This window comes from Ceratosolen solmsi, unplaced genomic scaffold (assembly GCF_000503995.2).
Source record: "Ceratosolen solmsi marchali unplaced genomic scaffold, CerSol_1.0 scaffold14, whole genome shotgun sequence".
In the NCBI taxonomy this organism is placed as follows: Eukaryota; Metazoa; Arthropoda; class Insecta; order Hymenoptera; family Agaonidae; genus Ceratosolen; species Ceratosolen solmsi.
Window position 1 is genome coordinate 2,741,435 of NW_011948420.1, and position 19,509 is coordinate 2,760,943.

Sequence of the window (19,509 nt, forward strand, 5' to 3'; positions counted from 1 at the left end):
TTTAGAGAAAATTTAAAATAAATTATCCAATGAGAATGAATTTTTTTAATATATACCATATTTTTTTATTTGAAATAGAATTTCTGTTAAAGTATTTTCGGAATTATTTACTGCCAAAATGCTCCAACGCAAAAAATTAATAAATTTTGTAATTATATGTTTAATTAACATAATATATTATATTACAATATATTAGTATAATACAATTATGATTTAAATATTGCTAATAATAATGACTATACTTAATGTCTTTAAAATAGTCAAGAAATCTGTACATATCTCCCTCAATCGTTTCTTATATATATCAATAATATTGTTTTAAATTTTTCTAACCCAATCACTTTCACTCGATGCAAATCTTTATTTGGTAACCATCGTGCATATGTATTGAATTTTCCATATAACATTAGACATTCTGTTTGTCTAACATGGCAGTACTTGATCTATGTCCTACAGTTTCTCATATAAATGTTCAGTATTCTCACTTCGTCCAAAACTGACTGCAGACACGTCCATCGTTTGCCAACACTTCGTAATTCCATCATCTTCTGTATAACTCTCTAACTATGTATACGCAAATACACAATGTTGATTAGCATCTTGTAAGCGGGTCAGTTCAATTTTACGCATGGAAGCATGCCATTACGTCTAATCCTGAATGTACATCGTGTGATTTAATTTAACGATAAGGTCAATCAATTTAAGCCGCTTTCGCGAGCGGGAGTTTAGATTCTCCTCTACCTTTTCTCTCACCACAACTTTTCCTTGCTTCTCTTCCTTTTCCTTTTACTTCTACTTCACTTATTATTGCCTATCTTTCGCATATAAATATGCATTCACGATTGCGAACACACACACACACACATATATTTATTCACGGGATATTCTTTCTGTTCTCTTTTTTTATACGCTCCCTTTGTATATATATTATATTTTTCAGTGAATTTAGTTTGCTCGTTACGTACTTTTTTTCTAAACATTTATGAAATGTAATAATATATATAGTACATATGTACAGTAGAACCTCGAATCACTAAATAAAGAAATACATTGAAAGAAGAAAAATAGTCTCTCAGATTTACATTCCTTAAAATGTATTACATGTTTTCACTATTAGCTAATATTAATAAAAGCCAAAGTAATTTTTCAATAATTTCCTACAAAATCATATTTTTGAGGAAATATATTTATATATGAAGCCTAAAGCACTAATAACAAATGGTATGGTTATGCACTTCCAACAAGTACATAATTCTTTTCCTGGTTTTACAATGAAATTAAAAAATTAAATGAATATATCAAAGTAATATAATCATAAATTGATTAAATTTATGTTTTATGAATTTCTTTTATCAATAGAAAAGATAAATCAATCAAATTAGAAAGAAATTCCTAAATAAATTTTACTAATGAAATTATTATATATTCAAAGAAAATTTTACTTAAATAATATGAAAGTTATTAAATTTCGAATAATGTATTATATTAACTGCAGAGTATAAGAACAGTAATATAACAAAAGTTTTATTGATCATACAATTTTTATTTCACAGTTATAATTAATATGTAAAATATAAAATACGAACAAATATATTTCCATATAATATTAATTATTCTCAGCAATTTATAAACTCAAGAAATGCTTTAAAATATTTCATATAAAAATAATAATTATGAATTGTTTCATTTCCTTCATTTTAAATGATGTACTTGCATTAATTTAAAGTAAAAAAGTAAAAAATCCTGTATTATATAGTGGTATAATATGAAAAAATTTAACAGATTTTATATATTCAAACAAAATAAATAAAATATATAGTTACAATATTAATATAATTATCATTATTTATAGTTCCACCTGAACAGCCAGCTATTTTAGACATGTGGGGTCGAATACTCAATGGAACATCCGGTCCATACAAAGAGGGCGACAATCTTTCTCTTACATGTCGTGTTACTGGAGGTATGTAAATATAAGCAAACGTTCTCAATTACGCAAAAATTCTCATAGTTAATATTTAAGTTGTCAAACAGATTTTGTTCGTTCGGGTATTTTATGAAAGGATACATTTTTACAAGTTTTGTCATCCCTAACAATATGACAACCGATACGACATACCCCACCGCAAAGTAAACCATTATTCTTTATAACTCACACATAGCACTCTTCCTTAACGTTTATTGTATATTCTTAAAAAAATTCTTTTTTTACATAATATTCAATTTAAATTTTTGTTATAGTTGTTTGAGCGAATATATATTAATTATATATTTTTACAAATTAAATTAAGTTTTTACTGATTAATATATATTATTAATAAAATAAAGATATACGTATTAAAAAAATTAAATAAAATATAAATAATTTTTTTATCTGATTTTAATATTACATTGCTATTACTTACATTATAATCAAATGTAGGTATAATATAGTACATATAATTATTTTCAAATAAAATTAGTTTAATTTATTTACTATTTATTTATATATCTATACTATTAACTTTCCCTCTTTCGATTTTTGCAGTTCTTATTAACATCTATCAATTGCATCCCAATATTTTCATTAAACTTCATTCTGTGATACTTTATATACTTTATTATATACGACTCCTAATACGACAAATATACTAATAATTAATTTTTATACGTTCAAATAATATTTTAACTGTTCAATTATTTTATAACAATAAAATAAATAAAAAATTTTTTGTTTAAATATAATACTTTTTATATTATTACCTTTATCATTCAATTTTAAATGATAAATTTATAAAAGATATTAATAATAATATTAACCAGAATTTTTAATAAATTAGATATAAAAATTTTGTAAAAACCTTTATATCATATTAAATATATGTGTAAAAATATAACTACTAAATTAAACGCAATCTATAAATAATTATAAAATTTACTAAAGAAATTGTATTAAATACGTTTTCAAAATTTTAATGATTATAAATTAGAAATATAAAAACAGTATTTTGAATATTTAACGATCTGCAAATTTATTTAATTGCTTTTTTTTTTTTAATTAGATTTCAAAGGTTTATTAATATTAACTTTATACTTTGAATTTCAATTTATAAAATATCTTTCAATGCTAAAATTTCCTAAATGAAATTGCTATAATATATAAAACTGTAATTATTAAAAAATTAAATTACATTATTGTTCTATAATAGAATACTGAATAATTTATTATTCTTGTGTATTATTGTATATATTTGTTTATATTTGTAAGAAAGTTTTTATCTATACTTTCTTGTAATCGCATAAAATATAATAACATTTTAATATTTATTCTATATTTTATACAAGCGTTACTTAATTATTATGAGGAATAATTTAATTTAAATTGATATCAATTTCATTTAGTTCAATTACTGATTTTCTTAATATTAATTGATCATGATTTCTATAATATTTATTAATTTAATTATATTCTATATTTATAATTTTATTTATTATTTCACGCTTGTTTCTCTAATATAATCTGTGTGCTTTTCTAGAGAGAAAGTTTCTACTGTTTGTTCTGTCACGGCGGAGTTGCATCTAATTATGTATGCAGAACTTGCTAAACTTTGCTCTTAATTAAAGATCAAGCAAAATTTATGATGAAGTATGTAATATATAATGAATAAAGTAATTTAATTTTGAAGATCGTATCGAAATATACATACATATGAAATTCAAATAGATCATTTATAGATTTATAAAGAAGTTTAAATTAAAAGAACAGCAAAAAACTAACCATAATTCGATATATTTTATTCAATTTTGTAATAGATAATAGAGACTTCGTTAGATAGTTATTAGACAATATGTAAAATGAAAATAATGACTGTATATGGTTTCAGTCTGTCTATTATTAGATTTTTAAATTGCATGTAAAATAAATATTATATTATTAAATTATAAATAAATTTTTTTTTAATAAATTATTGTAACACGCATACTTGACTTTGAACTATATATAATAATTTTTTTATAATCAATCATATGATTTTACTAATGTATTATTTATTAAAATAAAATGACCAGGTATTGGAGTTATTATATTTCGATGTATAAATTCATATATGTTATGATGTAATTATTTTATCATCTAATAAACATTAAGAAATATAAAATCGATAAATTTATTAAAATGAATATATAATTAATATATGTTAATTAATATAGAATTGTACGTATTTATTATTATTATTATATATATATATATATATATATATATATATATATGTACATATCATGTTAGTTAATGGTCTTTCATAAACAAAATATATAAAATTATTTAAAATTATGTTTAAATTAAATATTTTTAAGAAATTATTATTACAGGGTTTTAACCTTTTTCTCTAAATATAAAATTTTATAAATTTTTATATATTTCTAAATATAAATTTCTAAATATAAATATTTAAACTAAAGAATAGAAATATTTTATAAGAAAGATAAATTTTTATAAAATGAAACAAATCTGTATTACTTATCTAAACAATAATTTTTTATTAATAAAATTAATAGTATCCTAAGATTCTTTTTAATGCAATAATAACAAACAACATAATATACGAGTACGGAATGTAAATAATAATTTGAAAAAAATAGTCAATATTGATAGAAATTAGCATGAACCAAATAGAAAGCTCTTCGTACAATAGTCTAAAATTTAAGATATTAACACGAATATATAAAAACAAGAACAAAGAAATATTAACACAAACAATTTTTTATTTCGACCATTTTTTTGTGTCTTTTTATAATTAAAAACTTATTTTTAATAATTTCCTCTTTCCTTTTACAATCAGAAGTACATTAATTCTTACACAGATATATAGAAAAAAGAAATATATTTATAACGTCCAATACAAGAACTTACTGTACATAAGTCACACTTTATGGAAAACTTAATCATTGCTAAGGAAATCATTCAAAATGTTCATGAAATTAAACGAGTATTTATAATTATATATTATGACATATAATTATAATAATTAATTAAGATAAACTCATAATATTAATATTAGTATAATAGAATCCAACAAAAATCAGTTTATAGAATATAATCACATAAGATAAAATATATAAATAAAATACTTGCTATGCTTATTGATAAAATTAACGGTAACAGAGAATAACATTACTACAAATGCATTATAATAATTTTATTAATTATGCGCTATAAATAATCAAAACTCTATTTCATGTATAAATGAAATAATGTCAATTTATAACTGTTACGGATTGCAGCATTTTACGCGGTAAACAAAGTGGGAGAGGTAAAGACACCTGCTTAGGTCAAAATATTGCGTGCAAGTCGTAAACACGATTCTACGGAATCGGGAAATTTCGATACTAAAATAGTCAAAATTAAATTACAATTCCGACTAACAAGGGCCGACGAACTCTCCAAGGCTAGATTCTAGCGACGTCACTTCAACTATCAGCATGACAAGAGCAATCTAGAATTCACTGGAATCGTAAGCCTGTACTATAATATTTAAGGAGACGCGCTTGACGCTCTCGTCCTCTTACTAGTTCAATCAAGCAGTCATCAAGATCGGATCGCCGTCCCACAAGTTAACTCCACTTACACATCCATAATCCTACCAGAAACACTAGCAATAAAACAAAAAATTGACGAAATACACAATGCATTCACAATAGAATATAAATCCATTGCCAATAGCTGGCCATTGTCAGGCGCATCAAATGAATACTTCACAAAGAACGCCATGATGGAAGAGTGCATCTGCCCCACTACAGCCACAACATTGATCATGCAATTATCTCAAGAATTAGGTTCAACAACCACCACTACACCAAGGCCTTCGAGTGCAGATGACAGGATACTGCCAGCAGAGGCTCGTGGAGTGACGTATCTTCCAGACATCCCTATCCCCAAGTTCGACGGAAACTACCTTGCATGATGGCCCGCCTTCAGAGACCTGTTTTAATCACTAATACTTAAAAGCAACAAGCTAAGCGAAATTCAAAAGCTACACTATTTGCGGAACTCTCTGCAAGGAATACCCGCAGAATTAATATCAGGCATGCCGCTACAGCACGAGTCATTGGAATCAGCCTGGCAGTTATTGCAACAAAAATACAACTCACCCCGACTAGCTCTGAAAGCGCTTATTACGTAAGCAATCACTATCTCATCAACAAGAGTGAAGGGAGTCCCGGATGTGTCGACTTCAATGAGCAAACTACGCAATCTACGAAGATCACTGATGCAACATAATGTCACAAACGCATGGGACGCACTACTGCTACATGTGGCATTATTACAATTAGACGAGCAAGTAATAACAGCCTGGGAACAATCATTGGAAGACAATTCATACCCACTATTCGAGAAGTTTGATTAATTCGTAATGACAAGAATGGGAGCACTAGAAAATGTAACAATGGCAAGCACACAAGGACTTCAATCGTCAATAAAACAAGCCCAACATCGTACGCCCAACAAAAGGTTCGTAAGATTGTGCCAATCATCCACCACGCACGAACCACCAGGTTCAACTAGAAGGAAAGACGACGTAAAATCACAATGCTTTCACTGCAAGGAACTGCACCACATTTGGAAATGCAATAAATTTAAGCAGCTCAGTCCCACTCAGAGACTGGCCGTAATCAAGGAGAAGAGGCTATGCCATAACTGCCTGAGCAATCATTTGCCACAGCCTTGCTTAAACAAGAGAAGATGTTGCGTATGCAATAAGGCACACCACTCATTGCTACATGACGCACCAGACAACACATCAACCAACGTCCAGTCATTACACACCACATGAGTAGACACGAGGCACACCAGTGAAAGTGAGCACCAACAACCAATAACATTATTAGCCACTGCTGTAGCTAAGGTGATCATACAATCAACGACACAACAAGCCCGGCTACTCATAGACACTGGTTCCGAAATCACAATCATCACGGAAAGATTGGAACGACTATTTCATGTGACGCCCAAAAGGACTGAAATACTTGTACACGGAATTGGCAGAACTTCACCAATACAGCCACTAGGGATCATCACACTCATTATACAATCATTGCAATCAAGAGAATCAATTATTGTACATGCTCACATACTCAAATCCTTATCCATACTTCTACCGCCCCATGACCTCCCACAATGTACATAGCCTCACATCCAGGGATTGCCACTGACCGACGAAAATTACGCCAAAGCCAGACCTGTAGACATGGAGTTGGGAGCCGACTCGTATGGACAAGTAATGAAACCCAACATCATCAAGACTTCACCAAACTTACCTATAGCACAATTGCCAATGTTCGGCTGGGTAGTTATTGGACCAGTCGGTACCTGCACTCACATTGCAACATCAATGACCATAACCACGGAAGAACTAGAAGACAGCCTGCGAAACCTACTATTACGATTCTGGATAATAGAAGAAATACCAAGGGAACCAAGCGGTCAACTTAATCCAGATCAACAGCAGTGTGAACAGTACTACATAGCAAACCAAGCACGAGCAAGCACTGGAAGGTACATGGTCAAACTCCCTCTTTCAGAATCCCCCGAGACACTTGGCGACTCATACTGCGTGGCCCATCAATGCCTGGTGCGTTTACAAAAACGGTTCACAAAGGACGACAATTATCGCACGCTATATGTTCAATTCATGACAGAATACGAGAACATGAATCATATGCGAAGACTACTAACAAACTACTAATCCAAAAAAAGGGCGTACTATCTGCCACACCATGGTGTGATAAAACCGGACAGTTCTACAACTAAGCTTAGAGTCGTCTTCAACGGATTAAGCCCATCCACGACCGGACGATCATTGAATGACATAATGCACACCTGCGCCAACCTAAACCCAAACATTGTAGATGTACTAATTTGGATCCGCAAACACAGGTACTTATTCTTCACAGATATCACAAAGCTGTACCGACAGATACTGGTCCACAAAGACGACTGGGATCTACAGCGAATCCTGTGGATAGACGAACTGGGCAACGAGGTCATTTATCAATTAACCACTGTCACATATGGGACCAGAGCGGCCCCCTTTCTAGCTGTACGAACACTCCTTCAACTCATACAAGACACCGTACTCCCTATCAAATACGGAAGATACGTGGACAACATCTTTGGCGGTGCAGACAATCCAAGCCAACTAGTAGAGACAACAACACAATTAAGAGACCTCTGCATGGCGGGCGGATTCGCGCTAGCAAAATGGCACTCTACCAACGAAGAAGTAATAACCGCCATTGAGGTCCCGCCAAATCCGAAACAGTCTTTCAACTTAACCGAAGATGCCACCAAAATTCTAGGACTGCAATGGAGGTCCCACGAAGACATCTTCTCATTCTCAACATCATTGGCTCCCCAAGCAACCACCACCTCAAAGCGTACCATTCTCTCTGACATTGCAAAATTGTTTGATCCATTGGGATTCGCATCTCCCGTAATAATACGAGCTAAATTACTACTCCAAGAACTATGGCTCCACTCAGTTGAATGGAATGATCCCCTCCCAGCTCAAGTTGTCAATCGATGGCACACCATCAGAAGAGAATTACAAACACTAAACGAATTAACCATACCTCGGTGGTTCAAAACAAAGGAAACATCCAACATAGAACTACATGGATTCGGTGACGCATCGCAACTAGCAATGGCTGCCGTCATATACATGGCAATATACAATGAAGAAAATGAACCGACCGTCACATTCATATGTTCAAAAACAAGGGTGGCACCACTTAAAAAACTAACAATAACTAAGCTAGAATTAACAACCGCATTACTACTATCAAAGCTCACCACACGCATCAAAACTTCACTAAAACTAAGGATAAGGGCCACACATCTATGGATGGACTCACGAGTAACACTGATCTGGATCAAGGCTCACCCGTCACGATGGAAGGAATTTGTGTGCAACAGAGTCACACAAATTCAAGAACTCACAGCAGAAGCACAATGGAGGTATGTGCCGGGAACCTCAAATCCAGCCGACTGCGCATCCAGAGGACTCACCACCTAACAACTTAAAACTCACCCTTTATGGTGGACTAGTCCTCCATGGACACTAACTCCAAACTCGTGGTCAACACAACCAATTGACAAGTTAAACATACAGTGCCTCGGCGCGTGGCGAGCAACTCTTAACTATTCGCGTAGCAGCTTACAACGCCAGCAACAATGCTGATGGTTGTTGCTATGCTGAAAATCTTAATGACGTCAGAAAACGAAGCTTCTAGAAGTTTCATCGGCGTTGTTATGCGGAAATATTGTAGTATATTTGATTGTACATTGTCGAAAAAATTTCCGAATTCGTTGACTCGTATTTACAAACAAGAGTGTCCGGCGGCGAGTATTGTTCTCTATTTTGAATTCGTGAAGACTGTTTCAATCCCAAACACAAACATTATAAATTATTTCAACTTGCCGGTTGGACATGAAATGTTTTTTTAAGCTGTTTTATGATTTAGAACTTCAAAAAATTGTGAAGACGTGTCATATAAATTCAATTGACATATAACAAATAATGGAATCTACATTAATTATATGATGATCCAATATTATTTTAATCAAACGTTCTATAGGTACTGCAATATAATTTCTCAAAAGTATTGTTCACATAGATTAATTGATAATATATCGATAAATTAATCATAATGTGGAACTGGTTTTTAAAACTATATTTTATATAAGTATATTAATAATACGTAAAATGAATAGTCAAGTAATTTCGTAAATAAGAAGTATATAAAGTATAAATAAAAAATATATTTCCATTGCAATTATAACTAATCATGAAATTAAATATTTTTCGAAACAAGTATACCATTATGTTATTAAACAGACTGAATATATATTTTAACCTATTTGTCTGAAACCAATGGTACTTTTAAAATTATTGTTTTTGAAATTAAAATAACAACTAATGATTAATCTATTGGATAAAATGTATATAAAAAAAGATAATAAAAATTTTAAAGTATTTTTCACTGGAAATATAATTTAACTTATATTTAAAGTATAATTGTTTCGAAATGTTTCTAAATGTAATCATGTCGTATAACAGTTTTTAAATATATCCACTTATGTAAATAATTTAATGAGTATAAAAAGTTTAATAAAATATTATATATTCCGAAATAATATTACATTACAATAGATTATTAAATCTAAAAAATTTTATTTACATTTCAAAATATTTGTAAATGAAAATGAGAAAAAATAAGAATTCTAATTGAATGAAAACAAAATCTATTAATTAATACGAGAATTAAAAAACATTATAAATGCACAATAATAATGACTTCATTGATAATATACTCTTATTTTTCATTACAGTAATTTTTATATAAAAATGTATAGAAAGGATATATTAAAATAATGCGGGAAACAGTGTGTCCTTACATTTTTTTTAAATGAAGTTCTTTAATTGCTTCTTGCATTCATTATTTAGTACCGATATTAATATTTCATTATTTTACATATAGTGTAGCATTTACTCGATATTCATCGTATTCATGCACTGGATTATATTTTATTTATCTTTTCTTGTCAATCTACTCTGTCACACCTCGAAATCAGGTTCGTCCAGTAGAAGAATACAGCTAATTAGAAAAGCTCATATGTACATACATCCACATATATATATATATATATAATGTTTCATATGATATTTCTAATGTTACTTATATATTATGTTTATTTTCGTTTTATACATATTAATGAGTTAGGCAATTGATTTCAATTCTAATTTTTAAGTACTATTAACATAAATTTCATGTGCATATTTACACCTTCGCTTTCAATTACAATAATTATATAAATATGAAAATAGATGATATTGTTTATCACATTTAAAATAACTGAAAAAATAGTTTTATGAAAATTTGGTTTAACTTCTACTTAATACATATATGTTTAAAATAAATGAAATAGTAATGTTTATTACATAACTGTTAAAACTGTTTCTTAAAAAAATTTATATTTTTTAATTTTATGTATATAAAACTTACAAAAAAAAATGGAACAATAACAACAATTAATATTGTATAAGAATAATATACTCCAGGTCTACTATTAATAACAATTCCAACTCCACAATATATTTACACTGTTTACACAACTACTTACATATAATATAAATACATTGGCATCTAAATTATGTTCTCTTTAATGATACAAGTAATGTAAGACATGTGCCCCATACATCCACAGCAATTAATAAGACTAAATTGAATAAAATTAATGTAATGCCCACTCTACATATGCAATTATCTAGTAAAAAAATACGAAGTGGTACTCTCGAAAGGCAATGAAACTTTAATTTCAAAAGTACTAAAAGGAACAAATTCTATTTCTGAGTAATGTTGCGGCACACGACACGAAGCTTTAACTAAAATGCAAAGGGTTATGTTTTTTTGGCAACAGCATCACAATGTACAAAGTGTCCTCTGCCACAGGAACATAAGAGGAAAGAAGAAAGGGAAAAAAGTAAATAGCTTCCGTGAGCTCGTGTTAAAATTTAAAACACTCACTATCACGTTTCTCGCTCTTGGTTTTTATGTGTGCAGCCACATATCCACTTGCGCAAACGAGCACAAAAAGCAGTCCCCTCTCTCTCTTTCTCTCTTCTCTCTAGCTCTCGCGACATGAAAATATGCACACGAAAATATGTATTTATATATATTTCGTTATTTCTCTATATGTTTTGTCTATGTTTCTCGCTCTATTTGCATCACTTATAATACTTTATATACTAGTTAGTTAATCTTGCAATCATGGGCTGCGTATTATATTCATTAATATTGTCAGTAAATTCGAATTTATTCGAAATTATATAATATATCATTTTATTTTAGCAAAATTTTATTTTGCAAAAATATTAATATACAATTATGATAAACTAATGACAACTGATAATTAAATAAAAACTCCATAATAAAACTTTTGAAGTAAAAACTATTTTTTATCTATAATAACTAATTTATTGTTCAAAATGAATAAAAATTTTTATATTTCATAACTTCAAATAATGTAATTGTTGTAATTTAAATAATGTAATGTAAATCATTCAATACTTTCTAACATTTGTGTTTTAAAATTTTAGATCTTCTTATATCTCTTTTCAAGAATTAAAACAATTTACAATAATACTATCAAACTTTTAAAAAGATTGTGTTCAATTTAACATATGTTTATATATGTTATTATATATTATTATTATATAATATATGTTAATATAAATTCAAAATAAATCATATTTAATAATAGAAAACAATAATTATTTCTTTATTTTAAACATACGTACTTATTTGTTCATACATTATTATATTTAATTTTGAAAGATAAAAATTGTTACTTGTAGTTGTTGTACCGTTAATAAAAAAAATACACTTACTTATTTAATATAGAAAATATTATTTCCAGGAACTTACCAATCTGACTATTTATTTTATTGATATTATATAGCATAGCATAGTTGTTAAAATATAAACATAAAACATTTAATCTTATTTTTGTATATATGAAGGTTTTTATTAATATATTATTATTTGACTTAGCTTTTAAATCATTTCATTTATAATATAAATTATAGAAATTAAATAAGAATATAAATATATTCAATATATATTTCAATATGTATTGAAAATTAATTTATTAGAGATACGCTCTAAATCCTCAAAATCTGTAATAATGAATCCACCGATCATTTTATTAAAAGCTGTAATTTTTTGCTCAGACAAACTCTATTCAAAAGTTCTATTAATATTATATATTATTAATTTTTTTTATTACATGTATTTTCATATAACTAGAAATACATACGCGTACATAATATACATTACAACACAAAATTTTCTTCTTCTCATTATTCTTTTATTTTCCTCTCCCTTTCCAGGATGTACATAAGCAGAAAACAAAAGATATAATAGGTTACAAAATTAATAAGCTCGTACTCTCATTATATTAGTATATTATTATGTTATTACCGGATGTTGAATTTTCCATCATATTTTATCTCCCTTTTTCCTTCGCTCTTTCACCTTTTCTATCAGTCGTGTTTCATATTTCATTCACTGCTTACATGAATCTCTTTATTTATTATTATCATCATTGTTTATTCAAATTATGAAGGGCATTGATACTATCTTAACATAAAAGAATAAATTTCATTTTTCAAATAGATATTTTTAAACTAAACATTACTTTTAAAACGGCACATTTTGCGGTTCGATCAAGTTTGAATTCCTTATACACATAAAATTATACTCAAGAGCTAATCATTTATATTTTTTAACTTTTTATTAAAATTGGTTAGATGGTACGACTTCCTCAAAAATAATTGTAATTATTAAATTCAGAAATCTTTCTACTTGTTCAAATTTTAAATAAAAAATTTATGAATATAAAATATTTACAATATATAACAAAAATGAGTATATTTAATATATGATATAATAAAAATTATTCCTTAAACTTTTGTCCGTAAACTCTAATACAATTATTAATATTACAATAAAATGAATTACATAAAAAATATATAATAACAATAAATTAAATTAAATTATTTGATAGTTATTTGATAATCTTATTTTTAAATTCAGAATAAATAAAATTATTAGTTCTGAATATGTATATTGCAATAAATCTAATAGCAGCTAACTAATTATCCATATATTTTATTAGATAAATTTAAATATTTTGTGCTACATGTCTGAAACATAAATTCAAAATATCGAAGAATTAAAATTATATTGCAAGGTTTTTCTTCTCTCTTCCTTTCATTGAAAAAAATTATTTCTTTTGCGATGATGTTTTATACCCTCTATATTTTTTTATTAAATTATTTCTTTCTATTATTCATAGTCACCGATATATATTATATACGTGTTTCTCGTTAACCTCTATTGATATAAATTCTAAATTTCAATGATTCATTCAATACTATAAAATTAACATTATTGATAAAATATAATTTATTGATGATAATATGTATAATTGTGATTTTAAAAAAAAAAAAATTCTTTTGTTACGCAGTAATTTTTTTTTATTCGTATAAAAGCATTTCTTTTATTTAAGAGAAATAAAAAATCAATATAGTTATTTTAATTGGTACGTCTAAAACAGAATATAAAATTTAATTCAAATAATGTAGTCCATGAAGAGTGTAATAATGTCCACAATTAAATTAAGTAATTTAATTTTATTGCTATGCTCAGCCATTGATTTAACTGAAAAGAAAATGAATTAGCTAATAAAAATTATTCACTTATCAAACGAAAAAATCATGATCGTATAAATTGGAGAAGGAAATGAATAATTCATTTGCAAATAAAAACATGTTAATTTAAATATCGATGCTACCGTAAATAAAACATCAATGTACTAAAAATAATTCAAGATCGAAAATTCTGTACTTTTGTGTATATGTCAAAATCTTTAACTACGTTATTAGAACAAATTTTTTAGCTGCAATGAACCTACTCAGACTTTTTCTATATTTAATATTTTCAGTAACAATTGTACTAATTTTCTCTCTCACTCATTTATTTCTCATTCTTTTAACTTTTTTTACGCAGATTAACTAATGTATAAGTACTACTAACTCATCGACTGTTTAATAGCCTTTTCTCTCAATAGATTGGCTTCTCTCTCGGCCTCTCATCAGGCTACAATGCAATTTTTAGTATCGGAAATATAGATTATTATGTTGAACAAAAAATTCTACTTAAATAAATATTCAATAAATACGATGTTAATTAAAAATTTCGATTTTCTATGATAATTTTGAACATGACGCCACCTTTGTACGCAGCTTAAAGTAACTATTAATTGGCAAGTTAATTAAATTATTCAAAATCCATTTATTAGCATATTATTTTTGTCTTTATATATAAATAATTGTTTTCTAATAATAATACAAGTCTAAGGAAAAATCTACTTTTATAATTTGCTAATAAATTTCTAATTTCTAAATTTCACGTATTCATATAATATATATAAATTATATATTCTATATTACGATCCGTTTAAAAATTATTATTATTATTACTAATATACTTCTTATTTTTGTTTTTTAAGTTACTGTGGTTACTATTATTTTTTTATAGTATATTTAGTTTAAAATACTTTTATATATTAATATTTATTATAATGCAATTTTATATAAAATTCTATTCATTCTATTCCAGGAAGTCCTGAACCTATTGTAAAGTGGTTCGTTAATGGAAAAATAAAGAATGATGATTCTTACGAGAGTACAGCTGGTGATGTGATTGAAAAAAAGTAAGAAACTTGATATTATTCCTAAGCTGTTATATACTTAATATTTTTAATAATTATTATATTATATTATTTTATAATATATTAAAATTTATATATATAATAAATTTAAAAACTTAATAAAAATACAACTATCTATTAATATTAAGTCGCATAATTGTTTAATTTATTTATAAGCATGATATTAATCGCAAATGTGTAAATGAATAATAACTTCAATTATTAAAAAAGAAATTTTGAAGATATAGATCTACCATCATTTGAACTTGAACTAGAATACTAATAATAAAATAGAAGGAAACTATAATATTAATAATCAAATAATATGACCCACTTAAGAAATGATTCATAATATATATAATATTTTAAATATATCCAATTGATACATATAGTTTTTAAATAATTAAGTATATTTCATAGTTTTGAAACTTCAAAATATATATAAAAATTTATTGAGCTGTACTTTTTCTTTTTCGCGGTAAGTAAATAACTGTATTTATTTGCTTCTTGTTATTATTTTTGTCATTACAATATCATATGTAATATATAATTGTTTTACTTAGTCTATTGTTAGTTTTAAAATTTGTAGTACAATTTTTATAAATGCATGACATAAAAAATTCTATAAAATTTCCATTCCATAAAATTAAATATAAATTATCATTGTAGAATGTATTTTACTAAAAAATAATATGTCATTCCTATTGATAATCTTAATGTTAATAACGAATTCCTATTGATAAACAAATAAATTGATATATAACTAGTATAATAAAAGATTTATCTTTACTATCAATATATTTCTTATAATTCTAGGTTAACAGTAAAGTCACTGAACAGGTCACATCTCTTCTCTAATTTTACGTGTCAAGCACAAAATACACTTCTTGTAGAACCAAAGAAAATATCCATGATACTCGATTTAAACTGTAAGTAAAAAAATATTATTATTTTTAGTACTCATAATTAAAAAAAAATATTTAACTATAATTATATATTTACAAATATATTAATTTTACTATTCAGAAATGAGTGAATATATAGATTTATTTTCATGCCTGCACAAATACTATCTTCAAATTTTTTGTATTTTATAGTTATTTTATATAATATATTCGATTCGGTTACAAAATAATAAATTCTAAACGAGAAAACTAGAATAGTTTATTAAAGAAATCTGAACGTTAATATAAAGCAACAAAGTATTTTTTCGTCAGAAAAATAATTAGATACTACACGCATAAATGTAGAGTGCTAGACGTTATTTTTGTATACTACTTTGTATAATAAGTATAAAATGATACTCTAATGATGTAAATAAATATTTATAAATCCGATTATAGAAAATAAAAATTTTTTAAAATGTTTTTTAATTTATTGAACAATTTAATTAAAATTCAGAATATAAAATTCAGCTATTTCCAATTAACATTATAACAATTGAAATTATTAAACTTCTGCATCTCATAACTAATTAAAAACTTTGTAATATAATTAAAATAACAAATTTTCTGTTGTTTTCTGTTCCTTATCAACAGTAATTTAAATGAATTGAGACAAATTAAAGACTTGCTATTAGAAAGTTTAAAAGTTTAGTTACAGAAGATCTTCCGAATTAAATTGTGTAGAGGCTTAGTGGCAGTGTGAACAAAAATTTGTCTATATTCGATTCTTCGATTTTTTATATGCAAGATAAAAGTCTATTTCAATTATAAAATTCAAATCAAAATGTAAATAATCTAGGTATGCAGCCTGTACTTCTTAATTCATTTTATACTGAAAAATATATAGCTATTGATATTATTCTCTGCAAAATACCTACATAATAAGAAAATCATTAGGTGATTATAAGCATCTACATTGAAAACATAAAAGTATATGTTTTATTCAAAATATCATTTTACACTATACCTAGTAATGATTCATATTTAATACAGTGTCAATTTTCAATTATAGTAATAAATAACTTCGAATATTTGAATGCTAATTGTCAAATAATAACTATAATGAGATAATTTATCATTTACATATTACATATAACCTTCATTATTTAATAAATAAAACATAATTTAATACGAACTACTGACTATAAAATACAAAATAGTATTTAATATTTATTTCTAAAATAAAAAATACTTACGATTTTAATTGATACCACTACCACTCAATAGTAACAAATTAATTTTAATAATTGATATATGAAATAATTTATATATTTATATCATATAATTTAATATCAAATAATTGTAGTCGTAAATTCTTTATATCTCAATTAATTTATTTTAAGAAATTAACAATTAGTACTATTTTATTTAAGCCGCGAAGACTGTAATGAAGTCAAAATGAAATAAAAGCAAATTCAATATATAAATATACTAACATAAATACTTATATACACGTATATATAAATGTAAAATTTAAGATATAATAAAAAGATACCAAGTTCTTTTAAATACAATTATAATTGTAATTTTTTTATTTAATTATTGTCATACTTTTGATATTGAAGCATAAAAAAATTACAGAAAATTTTTTATAAAAAACGAATCTGTAAATACATAGGTATACTTACAATTGTTATAAGTATGTTTAAAATAAAATAAATTAAAAATAAGTCTAACATTTATAACCTGTTACATACATATTATACTAATTCAAGTAACTATATCGTATTCTTCCGACTCACTTTTTTATCTTATTTCTTTTTTATAAATCCATTGGATTGACTTTTTTTCGCTGAAAAACTTGTTTTGAAACGAAATATATAACAGTGACTGAATATATATTCATTTACAATATATAATAAATGTCAATAGCATAAATTTGGATAATTAAACTTCCTCTTAATAGCAATTGCAAATTTTCCAAACATATTCACTTTGATACTCACTTTGAGTAGTCATTTAATTTCACTTTATATTGATTTCTATTTTTATTCGATGCTACTTCAGTTTCTGTAATTTTGAATAAAAGAAGCTTATTAATAATTTCCAAATATATATATTGAATATTTAATATTTATTTAGTTTTAAATTAATAATAAAAAAGAGTAATTATTAATCTGCATAAGCAGTTACTTTATTCATAATTACAGATATTTAAATAGAACTAAGTAAATAATATATAATAGATATAATAATATATTAATAGAAATTAAAAAAATAAAAAGGAAAAAAGCATATTAGAATAAATTATAAATCAAATTCATACTCAAATTAAAAAATTTTGAACAATAATTGATTTTCTACACTGAAGAATACAGGTTTCTTAAGATAATTTTCAAGTGACAACAAAAATATTCCAAACATTCTATTTATTATAATTCTAGTGATTATTGTGCATTATTTTTATTATGAATATATTAAATTTGCTACTTAATAATTTTTAATACAAATATAAACACAAAATCTTTAAAAGCATTGATCTGTAATATAACCGATCATAAATTTAATATAATTTTATTTGAATTATTACATTTATAACCAATGGATTTTTAAATAAATGTTTATTTATCAATAAAGTACAATTTTACGTAATAAAACACAAGGACTCATTATTTTAATTTTAATATTGATTTACTAATTGAGTTTTCATATAAAATCAGTGTCTAGATTAATATTGACCTCTTGTCGTTGTTTGTACCACAATGGTTTGTTGGATGTAATTACAGATTGTACTTTTAAGAGTATTTCAATATTTTTATTACAATATCAACAACGCTCATTACAATAAATAAAATCCATATAAAAGAAGATATATTTCTATTAATGCTTATTTATATAATTTTTAATTTAAATAATATTTATAATCTTAACAAAGAGTTAATAATTTATAATTAAAGTTTTACAAATATATACTTATTTACTGAATCGTAAAAATTGAAATACTTGACTTCATGACATTCCATTTTTTTTAAAGATAATTATTTTTATAATTTTATTATTGTGATAACATGTTATATAAAATTTAACCCTTTTTAAATGTATTTAATATTGAAGTCTATGAAAAAAATGAAATAATAAATAAATGTATTAAAAAACGAATAGGTATTTTATATGTTTGTTCAGAAAATAATTCCACAATCTGACTCGTCAGCCAAACGTGCAAAAATCAACTTAGAACAAAAAACCCACTAGATGTTGTGTGGGGTTGCCGGGCAAGTAAAGGGTTAATGCATCGATTCAATAATTAACACATAT

General features: G+C 25.8%; 1 protein-coding gene across 1 annotated transcript in view; it reads left to right on the top strand.

Moving 5' to 3' along the window:
- LOC105361145 (hemicentin-1) overlaps positions 1-19,509 on the top strand; it is a 196,240-nt gene that overhangs the window by 99,162 nt on the left and 77,569 nt on the right. Inside the window, exons 4-6 of the mRNA XM_011498252.1 lie at positions 1,853-1,963; positions 15,220-15,313; positions 16,127-16,239. Of these exons, the coding sequence (XP_011496554.1) occupies positions 1,853-1,963; positions 15,220-15,313; positions 16,127-16,239 (318 nt within the window). The remainder of the gene's footprint in view (positions 1-1,852; positions 1,964-15,219; positions 15,314-16,126; positions 16,240-19,509) is intronic.